Here is a 27,142-nt window from a genome sequence, read left to right as displayed (position 1 = left end):
TGTCAAAGTGGAAGTTTAAAGTCCAACGTGTGGAAGTTTCAAAAAAACCCACCGTGCCCAGTAAAGTGAATACTGAAAGGTTGGAGCCTCTCCTTTTCAATAAAATATGCTCAGATGTCCCAGACAGCGCACAAGCTGTTGCCAGATACACAATAGCTCAAGGCAGAACTCCCAGCTCCGCTGCAGGAACAACCACCCCTTGTTGCTATCAATGCTGGAGGGTTATCTCGAATAGGCAAGGCATAGCATAAAATGAACCCTTTCTCTTTTTGATGGATGGCTCTGCTGTGTCTCTAGGCGTGCTATGGAACCGAGTCCCAAGGCACCGAGAGTTGACTGAAGCGATCCCATATGTAAAGTGTAGAGAGAAGAATGTGTAATCTCCCATCAGCAAGATTGATATGAGGGGCTGATAAAGACATTTATCCAGTGCAGCTATTCTGCTAACAAGTAAATAAACAAACCAACCTGAAACTTGTATACATGGCAGTAAATATTCTAGAGTGAAAAGTTATTTCATTTCCGTTCATAAAAGGGCACTTAATGTCCTCGTGCTCCTTGATACTAAGGTAGGCAGGCAGGGACAAAAACTCCCGTGAAAATTAGCAAAATCAGTCACTCTTGTCTTTTTAAATTCCTTGGGTAATACCAATGTAAATCTTTACATTTTACAATGATACCTGTGATTTATAGATCCCAAGTTGTGTTGTAGCTGTGTTCTCCAAGGGTTCTTCTGTCGTGCTTCAAATCTCCATCGTGCTGTGATACCCTTCAGAATAGCCAACACCACGACCAGGGCAGAACTGAGCCAGAAGATGTAAATGTAGGAGAAATTCAAAGGAGTCCGTTGAGCCATGCAGCCTAGCCTCGCATTCCTGCACAAACGGCTCACCTTAGCATTTGCTCGTGGCTAAACTCCCATAAATAAACTCTTTATACTAATGGGTTTGTACAAACAGTCAGGAAGTATATCTTGCAACACCGGAGATTTTAAGACCTGCCATTAGCAACAGAAGGAAACCCAATCGTGGGAGAGTGACTGCAAGATCTGACCTGCCCAAAACCACAAGCTGGTGAAAGCTTATCAGCGGAGAGTATTAAATCCCCGCACGACACTCGCTTCCTCTCATGGAATAACCCCGAGTACCTGTCTCAGCCTGTCAGTGTAAGGCATTGACCTTTTGCGTTGTGCTCGGGCTCGCAGGCTGCTGGCACCCAGGGCTTCCTCCAGCTAATAGCTTACAAATCTTTGGGCACTGATGTCAGCGAGAGCACGCTGCAGAGAAATGCCAAAACACAGAGGAAATGGTTTTAGGGGACGGCCGGGAAATGAAGCGCTGGCCATACAGAGCTGTGAGGAATCGGGCAGGCGGAGGTGCGTTTATGGAAACAAGTGCTGATGAAGTTGAATTGAATTGCTTCTCAAAAGCAAGTCACTGCGGTGTCTCCAATCAATTTCTGCTTTATTACATGCCACACATTTTAATCAGAATCAATAATCTTCATGATAAACAATTAAACAATTATTCCTCACTCTATAGAGTTTCTCTATTGAAATCGATGGAGTGCGGAGACACAGTGACGGGGAAGGAGATCTCTATTGAAACAGTTGGGACCTGGCACGCTTACACCTGCGTTACCCTTCCCTGCCTCATCTAAGAGGGGTACGGTTAATTACTCTGGAGAGACCTCCCTCAGCATTGGCGCCGGCCGGTTTGGCCGTGTGGGTTCGAGGTTAGTGGGCGTGAAGGGAAGAAGAGGGGAGGTCTGGAAGCCCCGGTGCTCAAGCCCCGGCTCTGAGGGGTTCGGAGCCCGAGCTGGGCTTTGGAAGCAGCAGCAGGAGGTGCCGGTGGTTCCCAGTTCCTCGCCAGAGCGAGCTGGTGCAGGGATTCAGTAGCAGCTGTAGGTCGTGCGCATGGACTCTGCTGCACACCAGCCTGTTCCAGCTCATCCCTTCCTCTTCTTCATGCCTCGACTGGGAGGAGCTGGTGGGAGAGGACTCTATGTAGCACAGGGAGAACACAGTCCCAGGTTACAAAGTGAACTAGTTTACAGGCAAATTCTGTCAAAAGAGCGATAGGAGCTGGAAGCACAGCTGAGTTTCGTTAAAGGCTGCCCCGCTTGGCTTGGCTGCTGGTCCTGATGATTCTTCCTTAACCTGCCAGGCTAAGGAACCCCCCCCCCAAGTTTGAGGTCTGTTGCTAGGAAAGTGTATGTGGTGACCTTTTATGCAGGGAGACAAGATTCAGTTTTACCGCTCTCCTTTGCAGTAGAAGGTTAAGGAACGGGATAGCTTGTCTACTTCATGGGGCAAACCCCAAAGTTCAATCTCCTGTGGCATTACCACTATGAAAATGCGATCAAGCTGTCAGCTTTTATGTTAGCTTGAGTTTCCTCTCCAAGCAGCACCAAATTACGGTTTAATTGCAGAACGACCGGCACCTCCCAGACAGCTGATGACCCCCCAGAGCGACGTGTCTTCACGGAGTCTGCTGTTGAAGTGGGTCCCTGGAAGTGATGGATCTTCACCGATACGATATTTTACGGTACAAGTGCGAGAACTGCCAAACGGAGACTGGCAAACCTACTCCTCTTCCATCAGCCACGAGGCGACGTCCTGCGTTATTGAAAGGTATCCTATGATCCCAGGCTAGCGCAGAAATTCCCGCGCTTTCCATTCCCGACAGTGAGGAAGCCAAAGCAAGCATCGCTCAGCTTCGCAGTCTTTTTGGGGGAGAGAGGTTAAGTGAGGTCCCTGCTCCCATTTTAGAGGTGGTGTTATGAACAGCGGCTGCGAGATTTGCTGAAGGTCATGCAATAAATCTAATTAAAGTTGGATTGCAGTGCGTCTTTTTGAAGCCCTTCCTGAAAGCTCAGCACGGTAGATAACGCTACTCAGGCTAAACCATGAGTAGCTACACGATGTTCTGTAAAATACAACTAGTTAAAAATCCTTTCAGAAGTGACTGATGTTAAAAGCCCCTCTCAATGCTGCATTGCAATTATCTCTATATAAGCTTTTCCAGATGAAATGGGAACCATTTTTATCTGTATTTTCCATACTGAAGTTTATAGATAGCATCAGAAGGTTTAAACTTTGTTATTCAGGCTTCATTATATCCTCAGCGATGCTGTTGTAATTAAAGTCCTTGTAACATCTGCGAAAGCAATTGAATGTCTTTGAGAAGGTACTTGTTTTGCTGTCCGTTTCCTCTATTGACCAGCTAGTCCAAATCAGATTATTTCTAAAAGGCCGGGAGCTTTTGGAGAATTGAGTATTCAAAGCATTCAGGTACGGATTTTTCAGGTCTGTTACAAAAACGTCAGTGGCTGTGGTATATGGCAGCTCACTGGTCACGTGCCAGAAGATACAGAGACGTTGCTGTCCTTTTGCCTAACTGTGCAGAGGAAAGAAAACTTGACATTTATAAGTACAAATATAGACACGATTCATTGACCTTGGAGGTGTTATACCCACCCTGAATTATACCCAGTATATTTCCAGTCAAAACCTGTAAAATCAAGGAAACCAACTATGTCATTTAAACGTGACATTGGCATTACTGGAAACAAAAGATCGAGAAAGGTGATTCCGATCATTCAAGTTGCTGTAGGTAAGTAACGGTGTCCCAACAGGGTGGAACAACCGAAAAGATTTCTTCTCCCCGTTGCTGAAAGCGTTTTCCCGTGAAAGCCCGGAAAAGCAGCACATGCGTGATGCGAGAGTGCGGCCCATCAGAATGCATTATCCCTCGATGTTTAATCATTCCTTCCAAGTAACTTTACTTGGGTTTGTAGTCAGTGGTACATCTGCCAGCTGATGGCTAGACACTACCAATTAATTAGCTAAATCCCCCGTAACTTACAGCTCTGCACTTCTAGCCTCCGCAGGCAGCCTCCCCCACACCTTCCCCTGCCAAGCCAAGGCAGAAGCAGCTCTGCGAAGGTTATGTCAGCTGGAAATCACTCTTCGCATATCTTAAGCGCTGCCCAGATAAGAGAGCTGCAGGGAACCCGTTGTTACTGCCTTTATTAAATAGTCCAGGTAACAGCATTAATTTGAAATTCGTTAGGAATGAAACGCGCTGATCGAACGGGACGGTGCGGAGGATTAGTGGGAAGGTTGGCGCTCCGAGCTGCGGTGCCAGCTGCGTGCGGGTTGACGCTGGGCACGGTGCCTGCCCCCTCGCTCCCTCGTCCCCGCCTGCGCCACGTCCCCCCCGGCTGACCCGCGGACCCGGGCTGAGGATCTCTCGGGCAAAGCACCGCCGCAGCCGGGTTTTGCACAGCCACGCGACACTCGAACAACGGCACGTTTTGACCTTTCATGGAATCACGGAGTTTTCAGAGTTGGAAGGGACCTCTAGAGATCACCCAGCCCCACTCCCCTGCCAAAGCAGGATTGCCCGGAGCACATCCCTCAGGACTGCATCCAGGCGGGTCTTGAAAACCTCCAGAGAAGGGGACTCCCCCCCTCCCTGGGCAGCCTGTGCCGGTGCTCTGTCACCCTCACCGTAAAGAACTGTTTCCGTGTATTTGACCGGAACTTCCTGTGTTCTAACTTGTGCCCATTGCCCCTCGTCCTGTCACTGGGAACCATTGAAAAGAGCCTGGCTCCATCCTCCTTCAACCCACCCTTGAGATACTTGTACGCCATAATAAGGTCTCCCCTCAGCCTTCTCTTCTCCAGGCTAAAGAGTCCCAGCTCTCTCAGCCTTTCCTCATAAGGGAGATGCTCCAAGCCCTTCATCATCTTAGTTGCCCTTCGCTGGACTCGCTCCAGCAGTTCCCTGTCCCTCTTGAACTGGGGAGCCCCAAACTGGACACAGTATTCCAGTTGTGGCCTCACCAGTGCAGAGCAGAGGGGGAGAATGACCTCCCTCGACCTACTGGCCACACTCTTCCCTCTGCAGCCCAGGATTCCATTGGCCTTTTTGGCGACAAGGGCACATTGCTGGGCCATGGATAATTTGCTGTCTACCACGACCCCCAGATCCTTCTCCTCCGAGCTACTTCCCAGCAGGTCCGCCCCTAACCTGTACTGGTGCCTAGCATTCTTCCTCCCCAGGTGCAGGACCTTGCACTTGCTTGTGTTGAACCTCATTAGGTTCTTCTCTGCCCAGCTCTCCAGCCTGTCCAGGGCACGCTGGATGGCAGCACGGCCCTTTCCACCGAGCCCCGCTCGTACGCTGCTCCATGAACTGCGACTTTGTGGCGATTTTCTGGGGCCCAATTCAGCTATGAACCCGTGTGTGTTTTCAGGAACTCAGGCCCATGGCAGCCTGAGGAGATGCTGATGGCAGCAAAGGTGTGCACACCCCCATGTCCCGAGGAAACTGGGGGAGGCTGCAAAGGAAAGGCAATGCGGAGAAGAGACCAGCTGCCGGCTGACGTTGGTTGCCAACGGGCAGGTCTGTGCAGGGGCGAGTTGTGACCACCTGGGGAGATTTCATCCCTCAGCCTTATTTTTTTTTACGTCCCCCAGCTTGAACCCGTTCACCTCTTACAAACTGCGAGTGAAAGCCACCAACGACATCGGAGACAGTGACTTCAGTGCGGAGACCGAAGCGGTCACCACTCTGCAGGATGGTAAGCGAGGAGGGGAGGCGCTCGGGGGGTGCGCGCTCCCCAGGGCTCCTGGGTTTGCCGGGCCCACTGCAATGTGTTCTTCACTGGGACCGTGGAGCGAAAATTCAACAGCCGACGCGGTTTTGTTCATAGGAGATTGATACAGGTAGTAATGAGCTGTGGCTGAATTAATAACAGGCAGCCTTAAGTGTCCTGCTGTGCCCTTTGATAATGAATCATACTTTCAGGAGTCTCAAAATGGAATTAAACTCCGTTTGATTGGCTTCCAAACTCTGCACTAACCATTATCTTTGCAGAAATTGAATAATTTACAAGAGATCATTAAAAATAAATGTAGAACCATGCATACATTTGAAGAAGTTTCTTCAATTGTTTTCACTCACAATCCACATCAGTCTGCAGTATGGCAAAATGGCTGAGGTGTAAGTAAGAAAGAATATGGAGCTCCTGGAAACATGAGCATTTAATCCTGCAGATCAGAGCTAATAAACTGTGAATGACATTGACAAGGCTTTTATTTTTAGCCTTAGAGATCAGCTTCTAATTCCTTGATTGTGTAAAGTCAATGCCTGAATACAGAAGTAGCTCTGATGTCTTGAATGGAGAAAGGAACTCTGCAAAGTGTGAAAAAGCATTGGCATTTACCCGTAGCCTGGGAAATGGGGTAACACTGCGATACGTAAATATATATATGTATGTATGTGGTGCTAGGAATTAGCCAGTATTTAATACAGTGCAAGGAACGAGTAGTTAAATATGACATTGAGATATAAAAGTAGGAAACGATTTTGCCAAGAAATATTTAGAGAATGTGATCCTGAAATCAGAAAACCAGAGGACAGAGCTCAGGAGTAGCCTAAGTTAAACAAGAACCCATGTAATACTGGAACAGTGCTCCTCGCAGCCTTTTAAAGGCATCCTGACTCTCCACCTTCCTGCTGTAGTGGTGCAGGCGGTAACCGGTACTAATGAGGCAGCGCTGACTCACCGTTTCGGAATTTAAAATTTTATTTTGGATTCTCTTTGAATTTAGCTACAGTGAATCCCGAGTTGTGCTTGGCCTCCTCGCAGTGCAGCGGGGAAACACTGTGAAAGCTCCTCACCTCCTTAACAAACCGAACATTTCTTCTGCTCAGCAAACCTGGTGCTGCCACCAGAGCATCGCCCCGTGGAGGGCTGTCAGCTCCTGATAAGCTTTCCCTCCTCCGTATCTGAGCTGCTGGGGGGGGGGCGTCTGTGCTAGAGGCTATGGGCACAGGAATGGGCTAACCCCTGGTAAATCCAGCTAGCCTAACTAAAATAATCTTGTGATTATGTGACACTGACTCCTAAAAACAAGGTGGGCTTGCCCGTGCTGTGGCAAAAATACCATGGGAAATTCGGGAGCGGTTTGCTCGCACTTTGGAGCGCGCCCGCAGCTGGTTTAGCCTCCTTTGGGCTGTGTATCCAGTTGTTTGTGAGCGGCTGGCACGCTGCGCCTTCCTCCGGGTTTCTGCCCTCAGCTTTTCCTGTATTCCTGTTCGAGCGGCCACGGCCACGGGTCGGGCAAGGGATGCGCGAGAAGGGGCTCCTTCTACCTGGGCTGCAGCGTCCATAGCCACCACGTTGCGTTTGGGAGCCACCCCGTAGCAGCTGGGATAGGAGGTTGTCTTCATTCAGCGGCGAAGAAAGAGAATCCGATGCATAAGCTGCCCGGGTTCCACCCTGATGCTCTAACTGCTTTGGTTACCTTTTTTTCTTGTTTAGTTCCAGGTGAACCGCCCAGTTCTGTGTCAGTAACTCCCCACACGACTTCATCTGTCCTTGTGCAGTGGCAGGTAGGTAAAATGAAAAATTTTGTTGTTTCTGGAACAATTTTTTGGTCGCTTTGACTTGTTGACCTTAATGGTACATTGCAAGGGACGTTTTCCTGAGCTGGAAGTATTGTAGCAAAGTTGACGGACTGCGGTTACTTCCTTATTTTTCTGATGTAGGCATATATTTTAGTGATGGATGGAAATTTCTGGCAGTTGCTTTTACTTTGTGCCCCGAGAGGGAAAGCTTGGGAGGTAGAGGAGGTTCTGCAGCGATGCCCCAGATCGTTACTTGTGCAGATTCTCCTGTCCTTTCACTGATATGAAGAGATGTGCATCTTCGCATTGCAAACATTCAACAGAGCGCGGCACTGGTGAAGATCAGGTAATCAAAAGCTCACTTTCAGCCGCATCGCGTACCGCCTCCTTCAGCTGCCGAAATAATCAGAAGCGTACGCGGTGCCTGAGATCCTGTTCGTACCTTTGAGGAACTCCACATGCCCTTTTGGCTCTTTGAGGGCTAAAAAATGAGATTTCTTCCGAGAAAAGAAAGGAAGTTTGAGCTCTCCGTAATATTTCTGAGTTGGATGTGAAAGTATTTGTGCCAAGTCTGCGTTTTATAGAGGCATTTCCTCTGCCTGCCTTTATCTTTCAATACTGGCCTCCTGGGAGATGCTGGAACATTTTGTGACCCGGTGCCCGAGGCTGCTTTTTGCAGAGTGAGCATTAATAGAGAGAAACCAGTGGGATACCGCGCGTTATCCGTAACCTATCCTGGAAAGCCTCTGCCCACCCTGCTCCTGAGACAACGTCCCACGCACATAATAAGCATAACTTTGGACAGATTGCGTTATAGTGAAAAATGTGCATATGCGTTTACAGTACAGATGGGGCTCCTTGCATTTTTGGAAAAAAAAATATATATATATATGTCTGTTTGTGGCTGTACAGCAGCGCTTCAGAAATCCGCCCGGCTGTACTGCTGGGTTGCTGGCCCACGTTCACGCAGCAGAAGACTCAGCAACATCATTGCTTACAGCGTGTTGAACAAATAGAAGACATGTTGAGCCGTTTTACCAAAGGAATTAGGGAGAGATGTAAATCTACCGTCCCGCCTACAAATAAAGCCCACGGTGAAGGAAAAAAGGTATACGACGAGAGGACAAAGAGGATGTGAGGCATGATGGACCACAGAAATAAACATTCCCCCAATTGACTGATTATTGGTGTGTAGTTAATGTGAAATAGGTGGTTGTTTAGGTAATTGGATGCTTTTTATTTCATGAAAATGAAATGGGTTTGTTGTGCCAGAGCCATCTCAAGGGAGTTGTGGGCGATTATATGTCATTACTACATCTATATTAATAGGTCCTGGTAATTCAGCCGTACTATATTTTTCAAATAAACAAAAATCTTCAAGTCCCACAATAGCCTCCAATTAAGAGGAAGTTTCACAGCAGTGTCTTAGAAATAATGTAAACTGAAAACAGCAGTCAAGCTAAATGGGAGAGTAGATTTCCAAGCAAAGCTAAATTTTTAACTTTGAGCTGTGTTAATAATTCACAAAACAAACTCCACTTGCGCTATCTGTGCTTTCAGCTGCTTGGTCCAATCAGTCCATTATTTTTAAATTTAAAGTAGGAAGAAAATAAGTAATTTCCATTGAGGTCTGCTATATCAATAATGCAAGGTTACTTCAAATGTTCTGGAAGATGTTACAGTTAACATCAGGATCATGCACTGTTCTGCTTCTGCCGTAGAGATAACAATTATTCAAACTTACCTTTTAGGTTTTTTTTTTATTATTATTTTATTTTTAAGCAGCACAAAAATGTTTCCCTTACTTCTGTACCACATTATGGGCTGCCACTCATAATCATTTTACCTATTTCAGCAGATCCCTCAGGCCTTCCTACAAAATCCTAAATAATCCATTACATCAAAAGCAGAGTTTTGCCCATGAAAGGCAGATAGGAAGGGGAAGACCTGACCTTTTAGCAGAGTACCCTTTGCAGGAAAGAATCCTCATTTCCATGGCAAGGAGAAAGACAGTTTTCAAGCCATTTCTTTTCTGAGCTTTCCTGTCCTAAATTTAAAGGAAGGAAAAATGGAGAATCACATGAAATTTTAAGAAAACAATGCTTGCTATCAACAAATGAGAGTAGTACTGCAATGAGGAGTTATTCTTTATCTCTTAGGCAGCTGCTTGGCAGAGTATCATAGAGTCATAGAATCATAGAATGGTTTAGGTTGGAAAGGACCTTGAAGATCATCGAGTTCCAACCCCCCTGCCATAGGCAGAGACACCTCCCACCAGCCCAGGTTGCCCAAGGCCACGTCCAGCCTGGCCTTGAACACCTCCAGGGATGGGGCCTCAACAGCCTCTCTGGGCAACCTGCGCCAGGGGCTCACCACCCTCAGAGTGAAAAACTTCTTCCTAATGTTCAATCTGAACCTGCCCTCTTCCAGTTTAAAGCCATTCCCCCTCGGCCTATCACTACATGCCCAAGTAAAAAGTCCTTCCCAAGCTCTCCTGTAGCCCCTTTAGGGACTGGAAGGCCGCAATAAGATCTCCCCGGAGCCTTCTCTTCTCCAGGCTGAACAGCCCCAACTCTTTCAGCCTCTCCTCATAGGAGAGGTGCCCCAGCCCTCGGATCATCCTCGTGGCTCTCCTCTGGAGACGCTCCAGCAGGCCCATGTCCTTCTTATGTTGGGGACTCCAGAGCTGGAGGCAGTACTCCAGGTGGGGTCTCACGAGAGTGGAGAGTAGGGAGTAGCAGTCTCTTTCTCTGCTTCACTAGTGTTTTCCTTTTTAGATTCTGTAGGATATTCTACCTCAACTTTTTAAAAAATAAAAATTAAAAAAAAAATTAGTGGTTAAAATAGAAAAAGACATTGAATCTTTCCAAGAGTACCTTCCTTCTCCGTAATAAGTAACTGAAATACAAATCCATGTAATGCTCATAATATTTTTTTCATCGTGTGGAGTTTATTTCCATGCTGGAGAGGCTTTGTTTTCTTGCAGCCTCTCTCCTGCTTGGTGGCGATGTGCTCCAGATGTGCCTTGGTGGGACAGTGTCTCCCTTTGCCCCGTCTCTGCTCCATGAGCGAGCGTGTCTTCAGGCAGCCCTGGAGAAGGCTGTCGCTTCGTTTGGTCTGGTTGCTCAGTCCCGTGAACAAGGGGCTCAGTCTGAGACCAGGGAAGGCTGTTGTACAAGAGGTTGATTTATTTGCCTGGTAAAATGGAGTCTGAGAGGGAATATGGTTGCCCTTTTTAAAATGCATCACAGGAGTAAACATCCCACAGGGAGAAGAACAATTTAACCCAAAAGGCAATGTTAGCACAGGAACAAATGGTTATAAACTAGCTATGAATTATTTAGATTTGGAATTAAACGAAGGTTTCTAACCACCCGAGTAGTGAGGTTTGGAACAGCTTTCCAATAGGAATACTGGGAAGCAGAAAAATCAGCTTGTTTTCTGGTGGAGCTTGCTCTGTTTGGGAGAAGGACTTTAAGCGGTTGTTTTCGGCACTTGCGATGTCCTGCTCTTGCTGGTTCTCAAGGTCCATCACAATCTTTTGTTCCCAGATCATTCTCTAACGAAAATGCTAAAGAATAGTGAAAGGTGGTCAGAGCTTCTCCAAAGGATGGAGCAAAATAATGAGCATGAAACATAATGATGAATGAGGTTCTTCAACCGTGCAGAGCAAGTGCCGCAAGATCTTGGGACTACTGGGACTGTTTTCAGCTGACTCTGGGCAGGACAACTGCAAAAGAAAGAGGCTTCTTGCGGGAGCAGCTTCTGCTCCTTTTCCTGGTGGCTGCGTAGCTTTCTTATACACTGGTTCACATAATTTTCTTTTTTGCTTTCCATAAACTGCAATCGTTCCCCTTAATTTCTTCAGCCCTCACCCAAAGCAAAGTCCTTTACACTGAGACGGGACAGCCCTCGCTCTCCTCTTGCCATCATAATGAAGTAATGGAAAATTCTTGTCATTTCTGGAAGCAGAATATTAGGTTATTACCAAATATCTTCCTCCGTTCCTGTAAAAATATTCTTACTTTCTTCATTAATATTACATGTGGTATTAACTTCTATGGTGACAGTGTTTCACACCGGCGGTTAATTTTTCCGCAATGGACAGAAGGTTTTCCTTAGTAAAGTTCTCAAGACTGCTAGGGATCCTTCTGGATTAAAGGCGAGATCATTAAAATCCTTTTCATTTATACTTACAGCCCCTTAAATTTCAGTACAAGAATCTTTAGAAGATAAATGGCTCAGGGCATCTTTTCTTCTCTGCAGTTCTTAGCCTGTATTAGACTCATGAAAGTCATTTCTTTTTCCCCCCAAACATGAAGAATCCCTTTGCTTGTCTTTATTTAAGCAAGCCATTGCTTAAATGTCCTGGTTGTATGCTTAAGTGTCCTGGCTTAAGTGCTTAAGTGCTTAAGTGTCCTGGCTGTATATCTGTATCTGAAGGAAGATGTGAGGGGCTGCTGAGCATCTTCCAGCACGTTGCACAAGAAAAAAAACCCATATCTGAGCCAGCCCAGTGGCCATACGTACCGTCCCGCTCCAAGCTGCCATGGAGGAGACCGGGGTTTGCCTGTGGGACTGGACCTCTGCAACACACCAGAGTCCTTCCTACTGCAACTGCTCTCTAAATGCCTCTCTCAGACTGTTAGACCTATTTTCATCTTCCTTATTAAAGCCAGAATACACCAACGCTTTGTTATTTTTTACTTTTTACTACTTTTTACTCGGGTGCGTAGTGCTAGGATGAGGGGGAATGGCTTTAAACTGGAAGAGGGCAGGTTCAGATTGAACATTAGGAAGAGGTTTTTCCCTTTGGCGGTGGTGAGGCACTGGAACAGGTTGCCCAGAGAGGCTGTTGAGGCCCCATCCCTGGAGGTGTTCAAGGCCGGGCTGGATGTGGCCTTGGGCAACCTGGGCTGGTGGGAGGTGTCCCTGCCCATGGCAGGGGGGTTGGAACTCGATGATCCTCAAGGTCCTTTCCAACCTAAACCATTCTATGATTCTATGATTTTCTCATCAGTCTTTCAGTAAAATAGTGCCAACTGAAGAACACTCCGTGAACATTCCTCAGGGAAAATACCCACCCAAGAAATTCTGTCTTTGACAAAATAATTCATTTCTTTTCATCTCAGAAGAAGTAAAATACTGGTTTGCTATTCCGCTGGTGGTGGTCTGCAACATGCATTTCCAGGGACATGTTTGTTTATATTCTTTATCACACACAAGTTTCTGGGGACCAAAAAGGAGCGGAGTTTAGCTCTTAGTGCAGTGCATCAGGTGTCAGTTTTTGAGTAAAGAGCCTTTTGTAATTGCCGCAGCTGAGTGAAATCATCAAAGTTGCCTTTAACTTGTGTTTTTCAAATTACACAGCCTTTGACTGTGTATATTTTTTCATGGCTATATTCCCTGGAGAGCACCGTGTCCCTTTGCGCAGGCCCGGTGTCAGCTGCTGCCCGTTGTGACGGATGTTCATAGCATTATAGAGTTGCTGAGGTTGGAAGGGACCTTTAAGATCAGCAAGTCCAACCATTACCCTACCCTGACCAAACCACTTCTAAACCATGTCCCCAGGTACCACATCTACCCTTTTTCTTAAACACCTCCAGGGATGGCGAATCATAAGACTTGTCCTCCATGTTTGTTGCGTTGCACATCTTAACGTGCCTGTTCTTAACGGGAATGTTTTTCAGCCACCCAAAGTGGAGAGTCTGAATGGGTTGTTGTTGGGATACCGCATCTACTATCGGGAGCTGGATTACGACGCTGGATCTGGAACCGAATCCAAAACCATCCAGAACCCTTCAGCCTTAAGAGCGGAACTCACACGTAAGCCTGGATTTTGGCCCCTATAACATCCCAGAATGGTAATCCCTCGGTACAGCAGACACTGTATGCCCTCTTGCCCCACGGAAATAACACACAGTTGTGGCGAAGAGTGCTGGGGATAATTTAGCTTGTACCCAACCAGGGTGAAGATGCTGAAAAATGCTAATAACTCTGATCAGCATCGCTTGTAACGGTGCACTCTAATCCATGCCAGCATGCCTGAACTGGTGTTCTGTCCCCCACGTACCCTCTGATTTCCCGCTTTCTGCTCCCTCCGTTTCGTGATTACCCTGGTATACTTTGTTCCGCTATCAGACAAAAAAGAGCGGGACTTCATTTTCCTCAGCTGGGAGCCTTTTGCTTTCTTGCTGTTTTTTAATAGTTTTTCTTATTGCCGTTTGTTTTTCTTTTTGCAGCGTAAGGAAACAGCTGAGGAGAAATTTTAAATAGAATTTTTACAATTTCAAAGTGCTCGTCCCTGTTTTGGAAGAAAATAGGAAAAATGAGCAAGAATTTTAAGGTGCATGCTTGCCATGTTAGTCACTGTGGGGTTTGGCTCACATGAAAAGAAGGTGGAGAGGGAGAAGAATAATAGAAAAGTGAAAAGGATTTTTAGAGAAAGGCTAGAAAGGAAATCAGAGGGAAGAACAGGCAGAATAAGATGATGGGAGGCAAAGATGTGAGCGCTCGTAGCCTGACAGATACGGTCCAGCAATGAGTCGTGCTCACGGAGGAATCGGCTTTTGTCCTGTTTGATGTGAGTGGAATATTCAGAATGAGATAATGCTCACTCTGAGAGCATCAGAGTAGGATTGAGTGAGGCTATTTTAATGTCTTACATCATCTTCCATGCTTCCCTGAACCCATAAAAGTGGTTTCTACAAAAGCAAGGGTGATTTTTGGGGGGGGGTGGAAAAAGTAGTTGGTTTAAATATAACGTAAGCACTTAATTTGACCTCACTTGTATTGTCAGTGCTGAATGAGACTTCTTAGACTGTACAGATGTTTAACGAGGACAGAGTAGGGACGTAAAGCTCCTATAGGTGTCGGTATGCATAAGGGTTTTTTTCTGGACAAAAGCTGAATGAGCGACGATGTATATGATCATAAAACAATGACGTTGGATGCTCTCTGGTCTCACAAGCCAGGGACCCTGTGAAACCTCCCGGTTGCCTCTCTTCCCTCTTCTTGGTTGGCCCTGCAGCTAGGTTCCTAATAGCTGTAGAGTAGGAAAAAAAAGTGCTGTACCTCTCCAGGGAGTCAAGAGAGAGAGAAAGGGGTGGAGACAAGTGTATTTTAAGACAGATTTCCCTCTTTCTCCTCATAATATGACAATTCTCACCTTAGTACACCTCTGTTCCTCACTGACCTGTGGTTTTGCACAGCTTAGCATCTTATTACAATTCGCTCACGGCAGGAATATTGACTGAATTCTGTAAGTGAAACTGTGGGAAATCTAACACACGTTTAAAGAATCGGGTCCTGTCCTGTTGTAAGGGTTTGCTCTTTGTGGCCCGTGCGCCAGCTCTTTACCCTGCAGCTCTTGGGGTTTCGAATTCTGCATGGCGAGAAAGAAGGATGTAATACAGTGTTGAGAGTTTCCCCCTGAGAAATTGTTTCATTTTTACTCATTTGTTCTATTTAATCTAGGAGTCAGACCATTCCTGTGTTGCATATTTGTGAGATTCTCTGTTTGAGGAGGAAATGAAGCAGTCCCGTGTGAGTGAGGTGCTTTTGATGTGTTGCGAGAGAGTGATGTGATTTTATTGCCCTTCAAGGTATAGTCCTGAAGCTCAAACTGTGTATGTGTGTGCTGCATCATTTGCCTCTGTCTCTGCTGTACATCATTTGCAGTAACTATTTCCTTGCGCTGTAACAAGCTTTCTGCTTTGCTTACCCTAAATAGCCCAAAGCAGCTTCAAGACAGTGAACAGCAGCTCTGCATTAACGACGTATGAATTAACACGTAAGTGCACATTGCCTTTAGATGAGACTCTTTGTAATGGTTCAAAGTACACTATAGGCGAACTCCTACGGTTCTCCTCAGTGGATCTAGCAGAAATCAACACAGATTAATGATTCTGCTTGCCCGAGTTTCTTTTTCTTTAAGCCTTTGCTTTCCGTACATCAAGAGACATTGGTGATGCAAGTAGGTAGCTGTTGTAAAAATGTGGCTGCTGGGAAGGTAAAACATTATTGACTGTAACAAGCCGGTATTGCTGATGCTAAATGAATTTTGATTCGCTTGCTATGTATTTTGCAGTCCGTCTGAGTTTAGCTGTATCACATCATTAGCCCTATGATTCAGGCCTCGCGATGCTCAGGCATTCCGTGGAATTAGGAGGCCGGTTTAGAGAGGGCCCAATGAATTTCTGTGCATCTCCAGAGGTGTTTTCAATTGGAAATGAATAAAATAGCATTCGACAGAGTTAAAAGGCAAGTTGCTTTCTGGTGATGATGGTTCACTAGATAGGTTTTGCCCAAGGCTTTTGAGTCACAGATTGTGACGGGCTGAAAAAAAAAAAAATACGAAGCCCTATCCCCACTGAAAGTTGCATGCATGAACTCTCATGTGTTCCATTTTCTTCCATATCCAGTTAACACTAAAATCTCCCTTGTGGCTTTTCATGGCAGCAATTAAAGTTTCCCTGTACAAGCTGCCCAGTACTGTATCCTATAGATCTTACCATTTTTTGTTTGTTTGTTTACGAACTTAACATCATTATTGCTGATTCGCATGCTGCGCGTTTTGCAGTCCGTCTGAGTTTAGTGGTATCACATCAAAACGTTGGTAATGTATCGGATATCGTTTGCAGTATGCCTGAGACCGGGGAGCGACGCTGGCCTCGGAGTCAGATATGGGAGCCAACACTTGTAAACACTTCTGTGAAGCTGAAATCAGACGAACCTGTATGATTGGGCTTATTGAACCTTACCAAACCGACGGCGTACTGTCGGCCGCAGCGTTAAGGGCACCGTCTGATTCATAGGTAGCAGGGAAAATTATTGGCAAAGGGAGAAATTTGGACCCCTGTGTCTTAATCAATTCAGCGCTCATTTAAATACAGCAGTTTATTATTGATCGCTCTCTTACTTTAATTTCACCGTTAAATATTTCAGATGATAATATTTCTGTTAGGATTGATTCTTTCATCCAGAAAATGCAAAATCTGAAATGAAGCCGTTCAGGCGCTGCCTCCCCTGATGACATTGACACGATTTTACTCCACCCTTGTTTGCATCTCCTAATTACCCTCATACAATTGGCTTTTCTACGCTTTTTCACACTGCTCTCCCTCTCCTACCTCATCTGTCAGAGTGGTTTCTATATGTCAGCAAAGAAACTGGTTGCCTGGTGGCCAAAGGGAGTCCAGACTTCAGAGTCTCCTTTCTCTCTGTGGCTGACGTTCAGGCTGGGGTCACTCTGAAGGAGAAGGACACCCATGCAGTACTTTGAGTGCGACTCCAGATTCCCTTCTGCTGCACCCTGCTTCAGCGGGGACGTTCTTGAGCAGCACAGTTGTTAAATGCCTTTCTGGGTGAAAGTCCCTGGGATTAAGCAAAGGCTTGGAGCCATGCTCTTTCCTACCAGTAGAGATCAAAAGGAGCCCATAGGTTGAACATTCAAAGCAAAGTCCTGCCTTCTTCTGTCATTAAGAATGACCTAGAGGTGTTCTTCTAACTAGTTAGCCATCAGGACTGATTCCTCTTATTGGAGCAACACCCTGAGGAAACACTGGGAAATCCTACCGTTTCACTGCAAAGACCTTTCATAATTACGCAGCTCCTGCCGCGATGTGTGAATTGAGGAAGGATGGAAGTAAACATTGCGCTGTTGTGCTGTTCTAATGCTGTATTTCACAAGAGAGAAGTCTGGTGATAAAGAGGTGGTGGAGCCTAAAAGATGTCTGTAATACAGTATAAATAATAATATATAATATAATATTTTACTTTTTCAGAGTTGAAGAAATACAAGAGATATGAGGTGCTAATGACAGCCTATAATGTAATTGGCGAGAGCCCTACCAGCACGCCGGTGGAAGTCTTTGTGGGTGAAGCAGGTAGGTAAAAGGAAAATTAGGTGATTTTTTTGTTGTTTTTAAAGTACTGGCATGTTTTAGTATTCTCCTGATAATATTTAATATTTGTCCAGAAAAGGGATGATTTGAAAAACTCCGTAGTCACGATCGCTAACGGTTTTTTTGGAGCAGCCCCTCCTGGAACAGGTTGGCACAGACAGTTTCTTGCCATTTGAAAGCCATTTGGTCTACATGAATAAGGGGAGAAAGGGCATTTGAAAGAAAGGAGAGAAAATATTTTTGGAGTTGCAGGAGGATGACTGTTCATACCAAATTAGCTTGAGGGAAAAATTGACTCGAGTTAAAGAAGTGAAAAGTGGAGCACAGGAAAGCCACAAGGGAAAAGAAACAAAAGTACAACGCAAGGGAGACTTGGAAAGCTGGTTCTTTTATTTTATAGCTCTCTGTGTAGAGACGTTGCCTGTGCACCACACTTGGCTGGATTTTTATGCTCTTGAAGTCAAGCGGACGTTGTGTCCTGTTCAGTGCTAGCTTGGGAGGCACAGACGGTGATTACTCTTGGGAACACGCAGAGTCTATAGCTGCATCCAGGCTCTACAGGAGCCGGGGGTCAGTGGCATTGTTCATGCCTTGACTAATTATGGGTCTAGCGCGTGAATCCGGGCTGTATTTAGGAACTGTAACTTGCTGACCCTTTTAAAATCCCTTCATTGGATGGCGGGAGGTGGAAATCAGGATGAGACAGTTGACTAGACGCTTCTTGGAGTGCTTTGTGAAGCAGGCGATTTTGCAGAGCCCAGATAACCCGCAGCTGAGTCTGTTCTTCGCGGTAACTCTAGCTGAGGAGCGCGGGACTGGAATGGCTGATGTCTTCCTCAGAGCCACGACGGCGGTGCCGTATTTATGGTGACCCCAGCTGGAGAGAGGCTAGCGCCGAAATGGTTGTTAGTTATGGTATCAATTTCTGCAGCGGCATCTTTTGAAGCTTAGAACAAGAATAGGCGACGCTCCCTCCTGTTGTTCAGTCCGCCGCCGCAAACGAATCTGATTACGCTCTTGTTCTTCTGTCTCAAGGCTAGGATGTAGAAGCTATCAAACCCAGCATTAATTCATTTTATTATTATTCATTAAATAGTCTATTGCTCAAAACTAAGCAAAGCCCTTTTTTTTTTTTTAAACTCTGCTGCACATTTTTTTTAAACTCTACTTAACCTTTTCATTTCAAATATGGTGTAACAGTCACTGCCTTTCTCTGAAAACATCATAAATTAATCAGAGCAGCGTGGTTCTGGAGAGACAGCTGGCAATATTTACATCTTTTTTTCTAGTTTGCTGCTGCTCCAACTTACTTCTGCAACTGCAGCAAAGAAAGCCCCAAGTGGAGCCAACAGTATCTGGCTTCAAAATACATTTTTGTTTCAGAGCTAAATATCTCACTGCTGCAAATGGAGCCAGCGCATGCATCTATACACAGGGACGCAGCAGAGAAAATCGGCTGGGGAAAACAAGGAAATGCTGTTATGTCGTGTCTTTTAATCCCACGGTCCGGGTCTTCCTTATCGTAACTCGGACAGGGAACAGGGCAATGGAAAGAGCTAAATTTGGGAGGAAACTGAGATACCCAGGAGACCTTCTTTCACAGGCGGGGCTGGTGTGTCTGAAGCTGTAGCATGACTCAGACGGTTGTTCAGAGATAGTGGCTTTACCTCTGGTTAGGGACAATCCAGGTTCACGCGGTAGAAATGATGAATGTAGGATCTTCCTGCCGATTTTCACTCTGGTTGTGTGAAGTTATTACGCTTTGTTATATAACTGCCTCTTCCACCTCCAGAACCGGCTGTGATTTATACTGTGAGTAAAGTGATTGGAGCTGGTATTGCAATTTAAGTTTTAAATTGATTTGTGACACCTTTGAGTTAAAGTGCGCTGTGGAAATACAAGTTTTTGTTGTTATTGTTTGCTTGATGCTCTTACCCATGGTAAAGGCAGTTAAGCAGCGAGCTGGAAAAAATGGGTCTGCTTAGCTTCAGCGGCGGGGCATCCACCTTAAAAATCGAGAAAACCTGCCCCATAAACAAGAATTGCTGACAACACAGGCATAGCCCGGAACACCAAATGACTGAAGGGGACCAGTCGCCGCTCTGAAGGCCCCAGATAACTTAACGTCTCAGCACCCTTCAACGGTGCTTTGTTCTGCTGTTAAGGGTTGCAGTAATTCTGGTGGTTGCGAGAACATTCCTCTCTCGGTTGTAAAAAGGAACATACGGCACGTGCCTTTGGGGAAATGTGCTGGGTTCGGGCCAGCTCAGCCAAAAATACCCAATTCTGGGCACTTCTGGTGGGGGTTTCATACAGCGTGGGGCACCTGGAAATAATACTGACGGCTGTTCAGCTTCTCTGCCTGGTGCAGCCAGGCAAGCGATGCAGAAGGAGGAGTGTCTGTAATTCCTCCCTTCCCTCTTGCGCTCTCCCCTGTTAGATCGGAAGATTTTCCTATCATCGTATCTGGAATTTTCCAATAAAAGCTCCAGTAGGCAATGGAACCCCCTGACAAACTGGAAAAAAAAAAAAAAAAGCCATTAAAACCCACCTTCTGGCAGTTTTGCCAATCAAATGAGTGAAAAGCACCCAAATGGGGAGTTTCTCTCGAGCCCGGGGGTGCCGTTGAGCCGTACCCCAACCGACAGCATCCTCGGGCAGGCCAGGCACTCGGGTCTCAATTGCCTCTGAGTGATGGGCAGGGGGAAATTGTGGAAGAGAACAACCAGCGGGCCAGGCAGGAGTAACGAGTCTGTATCCTGACTTGCCCGGTGAGTAAGGGAGCCGGATGCAAGTTTTTGGGGTTGTTTTGTTGGGGTTTTTTTTTGCTACAGGTGGGGCAAAACCTTTTTCTTGTTCCAGTAGCCCGTAAGATCGAAGCCCCGGCAAAGGCTCCGGTATGAGTTCTGCCTGGATGTTTGCAAAACTCAGTGGTGCGGAGAGGAGTTCTTCCCGGCATGGGGAGAGCGGGCTGGGCGTCCCCGCGCGCGGTGCAGCCGGGAGGGACGCGCTGCTTCTCCGGTCTGCGCACGGCCGGTCTCCTTCTCCCACCTGCCTCAAGCATCTGGATCCCTCTCCTCCGCCCACCAGAAGATCCTCGTAACGTCGCCTTTTTAGAGCCGGCCGCAGCCCTGCCCGTCTCATTAGGGAGCCGCGCGCATCTCCCGACAAATGACAGAAAAATTGAAAGCCGTCACTTGCAGAAATTAGGAAGGGAGCCGCGGCCCCGTCGGCAAGCCCCCTTCTCGCCTTGTTAATTCGTGTAACAGTTGAGCTGTCGGGGATGCCGGCGTTGATTGGGAAGGCGGTGAGCCTTCCGCGAGAGGCTGGGCGCTGGTATTCATCCCGGCCCTAAATGCAGCTGCTACCAGAGGTGCTGTTCTGCTCGACTGAAATTAAGACTCTGTTAGAGCAGCCACTATATCAAGAGCATTAGTCTACCAGGTCGCTGTCACTGTCGGATTGCGTGGTGGGCTCCGGAGTTCAGGAGACTGCGCTACCTGCATTTTAATTAAACAGAAATCACAGGTTTGGGGCAGGAGTGCTTCCCCTAATTTGGGAAGGTGAATAAAATGGAAGGCGGCAATACAAATCCTGTGCTAACGAGCCTGCAGCCTCCAGTGCTTCTCCCATAGACTGCAAAGCTGTTCTGGATGAAAAATAATGGAATTCATAATTTCTTCCAGCAGCTGCTGCTGGAGGAGAGTGCGTGCGTGCAGAGAGGAGGTAGCAGAAGGGGTGAAGTGCACCGAGAGACGCCAGCCTTTAAACAGGTTGTAAATCCATTTGCGCGAAGAGGGGAGTGATGTGTGTCATTATAACTGATAGTGACATCGGTGACCTTCAGAATTCACAAGAACTGATGAGGCTGGTTTGTTGTTGTTCTTTTAAATAATGAGAGCTGGTTCTGCAACGGGAAAGGCAAGGAGTAAAAGGAGCTGGGAGAGAGAGATCCCCTTCCTAGGAGTCCTCCGTTGAAACGCTGCCGTGGTTGTACCATCACCTTTCACAAAAGGTTTCCTGGCAGTCTCACTTTCTTCCAAGGGGAACCGTAGCTTGGAAAGGAACAGGAGTGGGACAGAGGGGCAACTGCTTCTTACCGCTCTTTTCTTACCATCTTCAAAAACCGGAATCTACCTCTTGGTGCAAAGCTAGCAGTCACCAAAGCAAATTTCCCCACTGTTATCTGCAATTATTTTCTTCTGCCCTCCTGCCTGCGGCACCACAGGTGCTCCTGGAGGTCACCAACTTTGTTTTGTCCACCCGCCGCTGACACGTGGAGGGAAGCTCTGCTCTGCCAGTAACGTCCGGGGAAGCACTCAGAGCTGCCGGGCCGTGTCCAGCACTGTACAGACAAGTGATAGAAACCGCCTGGAAAACTCTGAGACCAAAAGTAGTGATTTAGGTTTGGGAAAGAGAAGACAAAACAGAGAGAAGCAGCAATGCTAAGGAGAAAGAAGCCTCGTGAGGAAACAAAGAGTTGCCTCCTGGCTCCCCTTTAGAAACCGCTTCTAGCTAAGAACGTCGTCCCTTCTTACCCGGTTAACTGTGCTCCGGCAGTGTCCCTTTGTCTCTCGTGCTAATAATGCCAGAGAAGGTTGTCAGAACAGGGCTGCTTTGTCCTTCTCCCGGTTTCAGCTGAGATAGAGTTAATTTCCTTTCTAGTGGCTGCTGTGTTTCAGATTTAGTAGGAATGGAATGTCAATAACGCATACTGTTTTAGCTGGGTTTAGGTGACGTTTACAGTATTCGAGGACTTTTTTCAGCTTCCCATAGAAGCTGAGAAGGAGCACAGACAGAACAACAGAATTGCCAAAGGAATACTCCGTACTGTAGATGTCGTGCTCAGTACGCAAATGGGGGTTGCCCGGGGGGTCGGGAATCCGCAATCACTGCTCGGGTCGGTTCAGGCTGGGCAACCAGTTCACTGGGTGGTGAGAGTGACTTTTGTCTTCTGTATCCTTTTACTAACCCTCGTTGCTGGCTGGCACTAAACCACCACAGTCCTTGAGCGCTTTAATCTCTTTCTGCAGGCCTCGCTCTTTTCATGTGTTCATACAAAATACCCTTCGTGGTGTCACCTCCCCATCATGGGTCACCTTCTGGAGAAGGGAGTCCCTCAGCACTACCTTGGCCCTCCCTTTCTCTTATAGCACCGAAGCTTTATCTCCTTCCCTGCCCCGAACGTAGCTGAGAAGATGCCGTGCAGAGAAGTCCCCTGTGCCTCCTTGTTAACAGCCTACCAGAGGAATGACAACATTTCAACGCATTAGAGCTGGCAGCTTCAGTCAGTCTGCTGTGGCCCCCTTGGCTGTTTTCTCCTATCTGCTGGGGACACGTGGCCGTGTCTCTCGGTGGCTGGCTGCGCCTGTGCAGATAGGGAGCACGTTGCTGCTGGCACAGCCGGAAGAACTGGGTGGGCATTTCCATCCCAGACGCCACTGGAGGAGGGAAGAGAAGGATTATCGTGGCCATTTCACATTGCAGCAGTCTGAAACCTGTCAGCCTCGGGACAGTATCTTCCCTTGATAAACAAAAGGGGGTGGAGGGAAGCTATTGGAAAGTGGTATAATAAATAAACTATCGGTTTCGCTTGCTCAAACTTTGAACAAAGGGGTTGACCTTCCTTGGCCCTTTAAAAGCACCCAGCCTTTGCAGTGCCAAGGTATTTGCCTTTTAATTGTTGACACTTCTGAACATCAGCAAAAGGCTATTTTGGGGGGATGGCAGGGCGTTTGAAACATTGATTTTCCTTTCCCCCTCCTCTTTAAATTTAAAGAATTTGCAGAGCTGTTCCGATATCGTGCTTAATTGCGAATGCGCTTTACACGGCTGTCTTGGGGACACCCTGCTCCAGGCGTGACACTGAGTTTCCATCCTGTCCCCAGTGTCTTTCTCCTTAAGGAAGAAGTTCTCCTCTGAGCTTAGAGTTAAGGATCCATGCCATGTTCTCCAACAATACGCTAAAGGAGCAGAGCGAATTCAGAGCAGAGCGAGAAAGGGAAACTATAGGAAGATGGAGAGGGAAAAAAAATGGTGAGACGTTTCCTGTTTGGACTGGGAGATAGACCTTTTTTTTCAGTTTCTCTTGCGTTACTGGAAACCATTACACCTGTATCCTAACGGCATTCTGCTTCTGAGAGTAGGATCAGCCACTGGGTGCATCCCATCAGTATTTGGTGGTGGATTTTAAGCTCCTCCAGACTCACTCTATACATGGTTTCCGCTTGGGGCTTGTCTGCAGCAAGTCCAATTTGGATTTGTTGTTCCCATCAATGCAGCTCCACTGGTGGTAATAGCAGTATAGATAGCACTCGGCTGCATTATCTAATCCTGCAGGGCTGTGACAGGATAGTAAAAAATAACAAACTAAAGTGCGCCTACATTAGAGCATTAGTCATTGCTTGTGTGTTACTGGTGCTGCTGCACTGCTGGGGAATTACGGATATGAATTTCTATATAAACCTTGGCTCCCTTTCCTGCTCAAACTGGCTTTTTTTTTTTTTTTTCTGGGTGGTTTCACGTTCTTAATCTGTTTACAGACGAGCACAAAGGTTTCATAATTAAACTTCCAAATTTGGTAGCTTAGCTCAGTAGCTGCTCTTATAATGGTAAGACAGAAAGTAACTGTGCCAGTGTGAGTCTGGAAGAAGTGTCCTTAATGTCAACATGTCAAAAAGACATCCCTGCAGCTCTCTGGAGACTGAAATGTAATGTCAAGGCAGAAGGAAGCAAAGTCTAAGTGAGAGTCGTACTGCTGTCAAAGCAAGTTATTCTGCCATATAGGAAAAGGCATTTTAAGAGGAGGCACTGGAAAGCAGTGTCCAGATTGAGACATAGATTTGATGGGCTTATTTGACATCTTTAATTCTCCATTGACAGTCCAGAAGCTCCCTAAAATGATTTGCAATGTTTTCATGCTGCAAGTAAAAGCTGAATGCGCGCCTCATTAACAGCTCATTAAGTTGTTAATATTGGTCATAAGCAGCCTTTGGTACAGCACAATGCTTTATACGGTGCGGCAGCTCCTGCTAAGCTCTGGTTTAATTGCCTCTTTTTATCACGTCTCAATGTAGGAAAGATGTTTGTGTCCAAGCAAAAATATCATCAGGTTTTGATCAGCCGATCCTCTCTGCCACTGCTGCTGCTGGGGTGGGTGGCGTTGGGCTGCAATTGCCACGCGGCGTTTTGCTCAGATGATGAACTTCCAGCTCACAAACCCAACAATTCGATGTCGATTTTCAGCACTGACTGTAGCCCGAGACAGACGGACTCTCCGCACTCAGACTCATCACCAGGACTCCCGTCTTTGTTCTGTGGTTGGGGCGAGCAGCGGCGGGAGCGGTAGGACAAACGAGCTGTTCTGCGCCAGTGCTATATGGGCTGTGAAGAACCCAGCGCAGGGACATCCCTGCACAGTACACAGAGGGCGGAGGGATGAGAAGCCTGAGCGTGTGCGCAAAGCCTTACTGAACTGACAGCAGAGCCACTCCATTAAAAGCGAAGGAATTAACCTTCCTTTCAAAAACACGAGCAATCAGTAGTGAAGTGAAACCGGCCGTAAATTGCGCTGGTAAAGAAGTGGGGGAGCCCCTGGCTGATAGCTCCTGTTCAAGCAGACGCAGGCTGGAGTTTGAGTATTTTTAACCGAAGGGTAATATTTGCAGCCAAATTTCTGGTTCCTCGAACTGTGCGGTCCTGCTCTGCTCGTTTTCACTCAGCCTGGGCTACGCGAGCGAAACGTCGTAAGTATTTTCGTATAGGTCTCAACTCCCGTGGCTTTGCCTCCTCTGTAGGGCTTTGCTGTGAAGCCAGCTGGAGAGAAACACAGTTGGTTTTCTTTTCTGACATCTGTTTGCTGTATCCGTCGTCAATCACGGAACTGGAGGCATTTCAGGTTGCCTGTTGTAGACCGCAAACAAAGAAAAAGTTGCCGTTTTTTCTTATGAAAGTACGAATTAGCAGTATTCTAAAACATCTTGGCCCCAGCAATCCGGACACTGGGATGATGCGGGGGTATAGGACCCCAGTGGTGAACTCAGGGATGCTTTGACTGCAAAATAAATAAGGAAAGAGAAAACTCTCACTCAAGGTCAAGAAAATGTCAATTCAATCTCTCTCTCCCCAGGAGCACAAGATCCCAGTCTTCCATGGGATCCCTGGGGTTCTCAGACCATTGCTATCTATCAATCCTAAATCAGTCCCTCATGGGGGTCCATTCCCCAAGCTTGCACTAAAACCACCCCAAAAGTTTGTCGCGGTGTCAGATCTCACCTGCTCAGTTTGACTTTTTTCGATACAGCTTTTAACGTTTGGTATATGGCAAACCCAGTGGGGATTCACCCTAATTATTTGATACGCTCTCTTGACTTTCGTGGAGCATAAGGAGTTAACGGTGCTTCTTAGGCTTTAGTGGGTGCTGCTGTTACTGTCAGTGAACGTTAAGTGGGTGCTTTTGTCAGCTGCCATGAACTTGTGGTATTACGATATTAGAGTGTGGGATTAACAAATTATAATGAGTGGAACATGACTATAAAAGGAGGAGGAGGAGTCTTGGGAACCGGAGAGCCTGGGGAAATAGTCTGAAGTAATTTTGCCTCAGTCTAACAGGTAGACTTTTCTAAGAGAGCCGAGAGCGATACTTTCCCACTCGGTGCTTCTCCCGCTCCTCCCGGTGCACGTGAGGGAGGATGAGGCCAGAGCACCGGTGGCTCCACAGTCCTCTGCCATCCCTTGCACCCTTCAACAACCTTCCGTCCCTCCTGGGGGGCGAATCCTGCGCTCAGCAGAGCTGACACTGCTCTCACTTACGCGGCTTCCACACTGGGTTAGCTCGACCGGCTTCAGCGGGGCGAACCCGCCTTTGCGTTGATGTAAGTGAGAGGGGATTTTAGCTCGTGGGTTTATGCCCGTAGGTTTGTTTGCGCATACCTAATGCTTGCCGGGCTCTTGCTGTTCCTGCTCGTGGGTCTGGTCCGTCTCCGCTGACTGACGGACTGCCTGCCTGCCTGTGACCATATCCTTGTTGACACAAAAGAAATAGAGGAAAAAGCTCATTTTACCGTTTCCCCCCTTCCTGTTTTAACCACCTGCGTACCCTTTCCAGAGGCAGTCTGGCAGTTCTGTAAGGGCTTTACTTTTGGGCCAGGCGTTCTCAGTCCCTTGATGGATAATCCCAGTATGCAATGTGATAGCCTATTTTAGGTTTTTATTCGCTGAGTAGAACTGTGGGCTTCAGCAAAAGAAAAGCGTGTAGTTTTTGTTTGCAGGCTCTAACTATTTCGCGGTACTGCTCCGGGAGATTCGCCTCAGTTGTAGGCGCTCTAATGCGATCGCGGGAACTTCTGCGTCACCCAGTTCGTGTCTCTCCCATGAAAATTCTGGATTGCACGTGGCTCATTGGGAAATCTGAACCCCATATTAAAAGATTAGTAATCACAGCAGCAGTGTTTTCACCACCGCTGGCAGAGACGGTGAGGGACAGGACGAGATTCGCTTCTGCTCGAGTCACTTGCCAGTTTATGAAAGTTCTTCATGAATAAGTCATATCCGTGGAGGTTTCCTCGGAACATGACTGCCGCCTCAGTGCAAAAAAATGGCATAGGCAGATAACCTCCTAGCGTCTGGGTCGGTGGGAGGGATACTCCATTTCTAGTCCTTGCTTCGTTTCAATGTTTTTCTGATACGTGCAGTGAATGTCATCTCTCCCTCTTTCCTCCCTCCACCCTCACCTCCCTCTCATATCTCTGCAGATGCTGAAGACGTGCCTCGCCAACGCCGGGAACCTTCCCAGGGCTGAGCAAAGAGGCTGGGGAT

General features: G+C 47.0%; 1 protein-coding gene across 1 annotated transcript in view; it reads left to right on the top strand.

Moving 5' to 3' along the window:
- Positions 1-27,142, top strand: part of SDK1 (sidekick cell adhesion molecule 1) — a gene marked incomplete at its 3' end in the record, with an annotated part of 423,737 nt that overhangs the window by 360,074 nt on the left and 36,521 nt on the right. The window contains exons 30-35 of the mRNA XM_082490690.1: positions 2,431-2,632; positions 5,486-5,589; positions 7,336-7,406; positions 13,112-13,247; positions 15,154-15,213; positions 17,207-17,308. Coding sequence (XP_082346816.1) covers positions 2,431-2,632; positions 5,486-5,589; positions 7,336-7,406; positions 13,112-13,247; positions 15,154-15,213; positions 17,207-17,308 — 675 coding nt within the window. The remainder of the gene's footprint in view (positions 1-2,430; positions 2,633-5,485; positions 5,590-7,335; positions 7,407-13,111; positions 13,248-15,153; positions 15,214-17,206; positions 17,309-27,142) is intronic.

The sequence above is a fragment of the Vanellus vanellus genome, assembly GCF_965231255.1.
Source record: "Vanellus vanellus genome assembly, chromosome: 14".
In the NCBI taxonomy this organism is placed as follows: domain Eukaryota; kingdom Metazoa; phylum Chordata; class Aves; order Charadriiformes; family Charadriidae; genus Vanellus; species Vanellus vanellus.
Note: the sequence above shows the minus strand (reverse complement) of the source record. Positions and strands in the feature narration are given on the sequence as shown.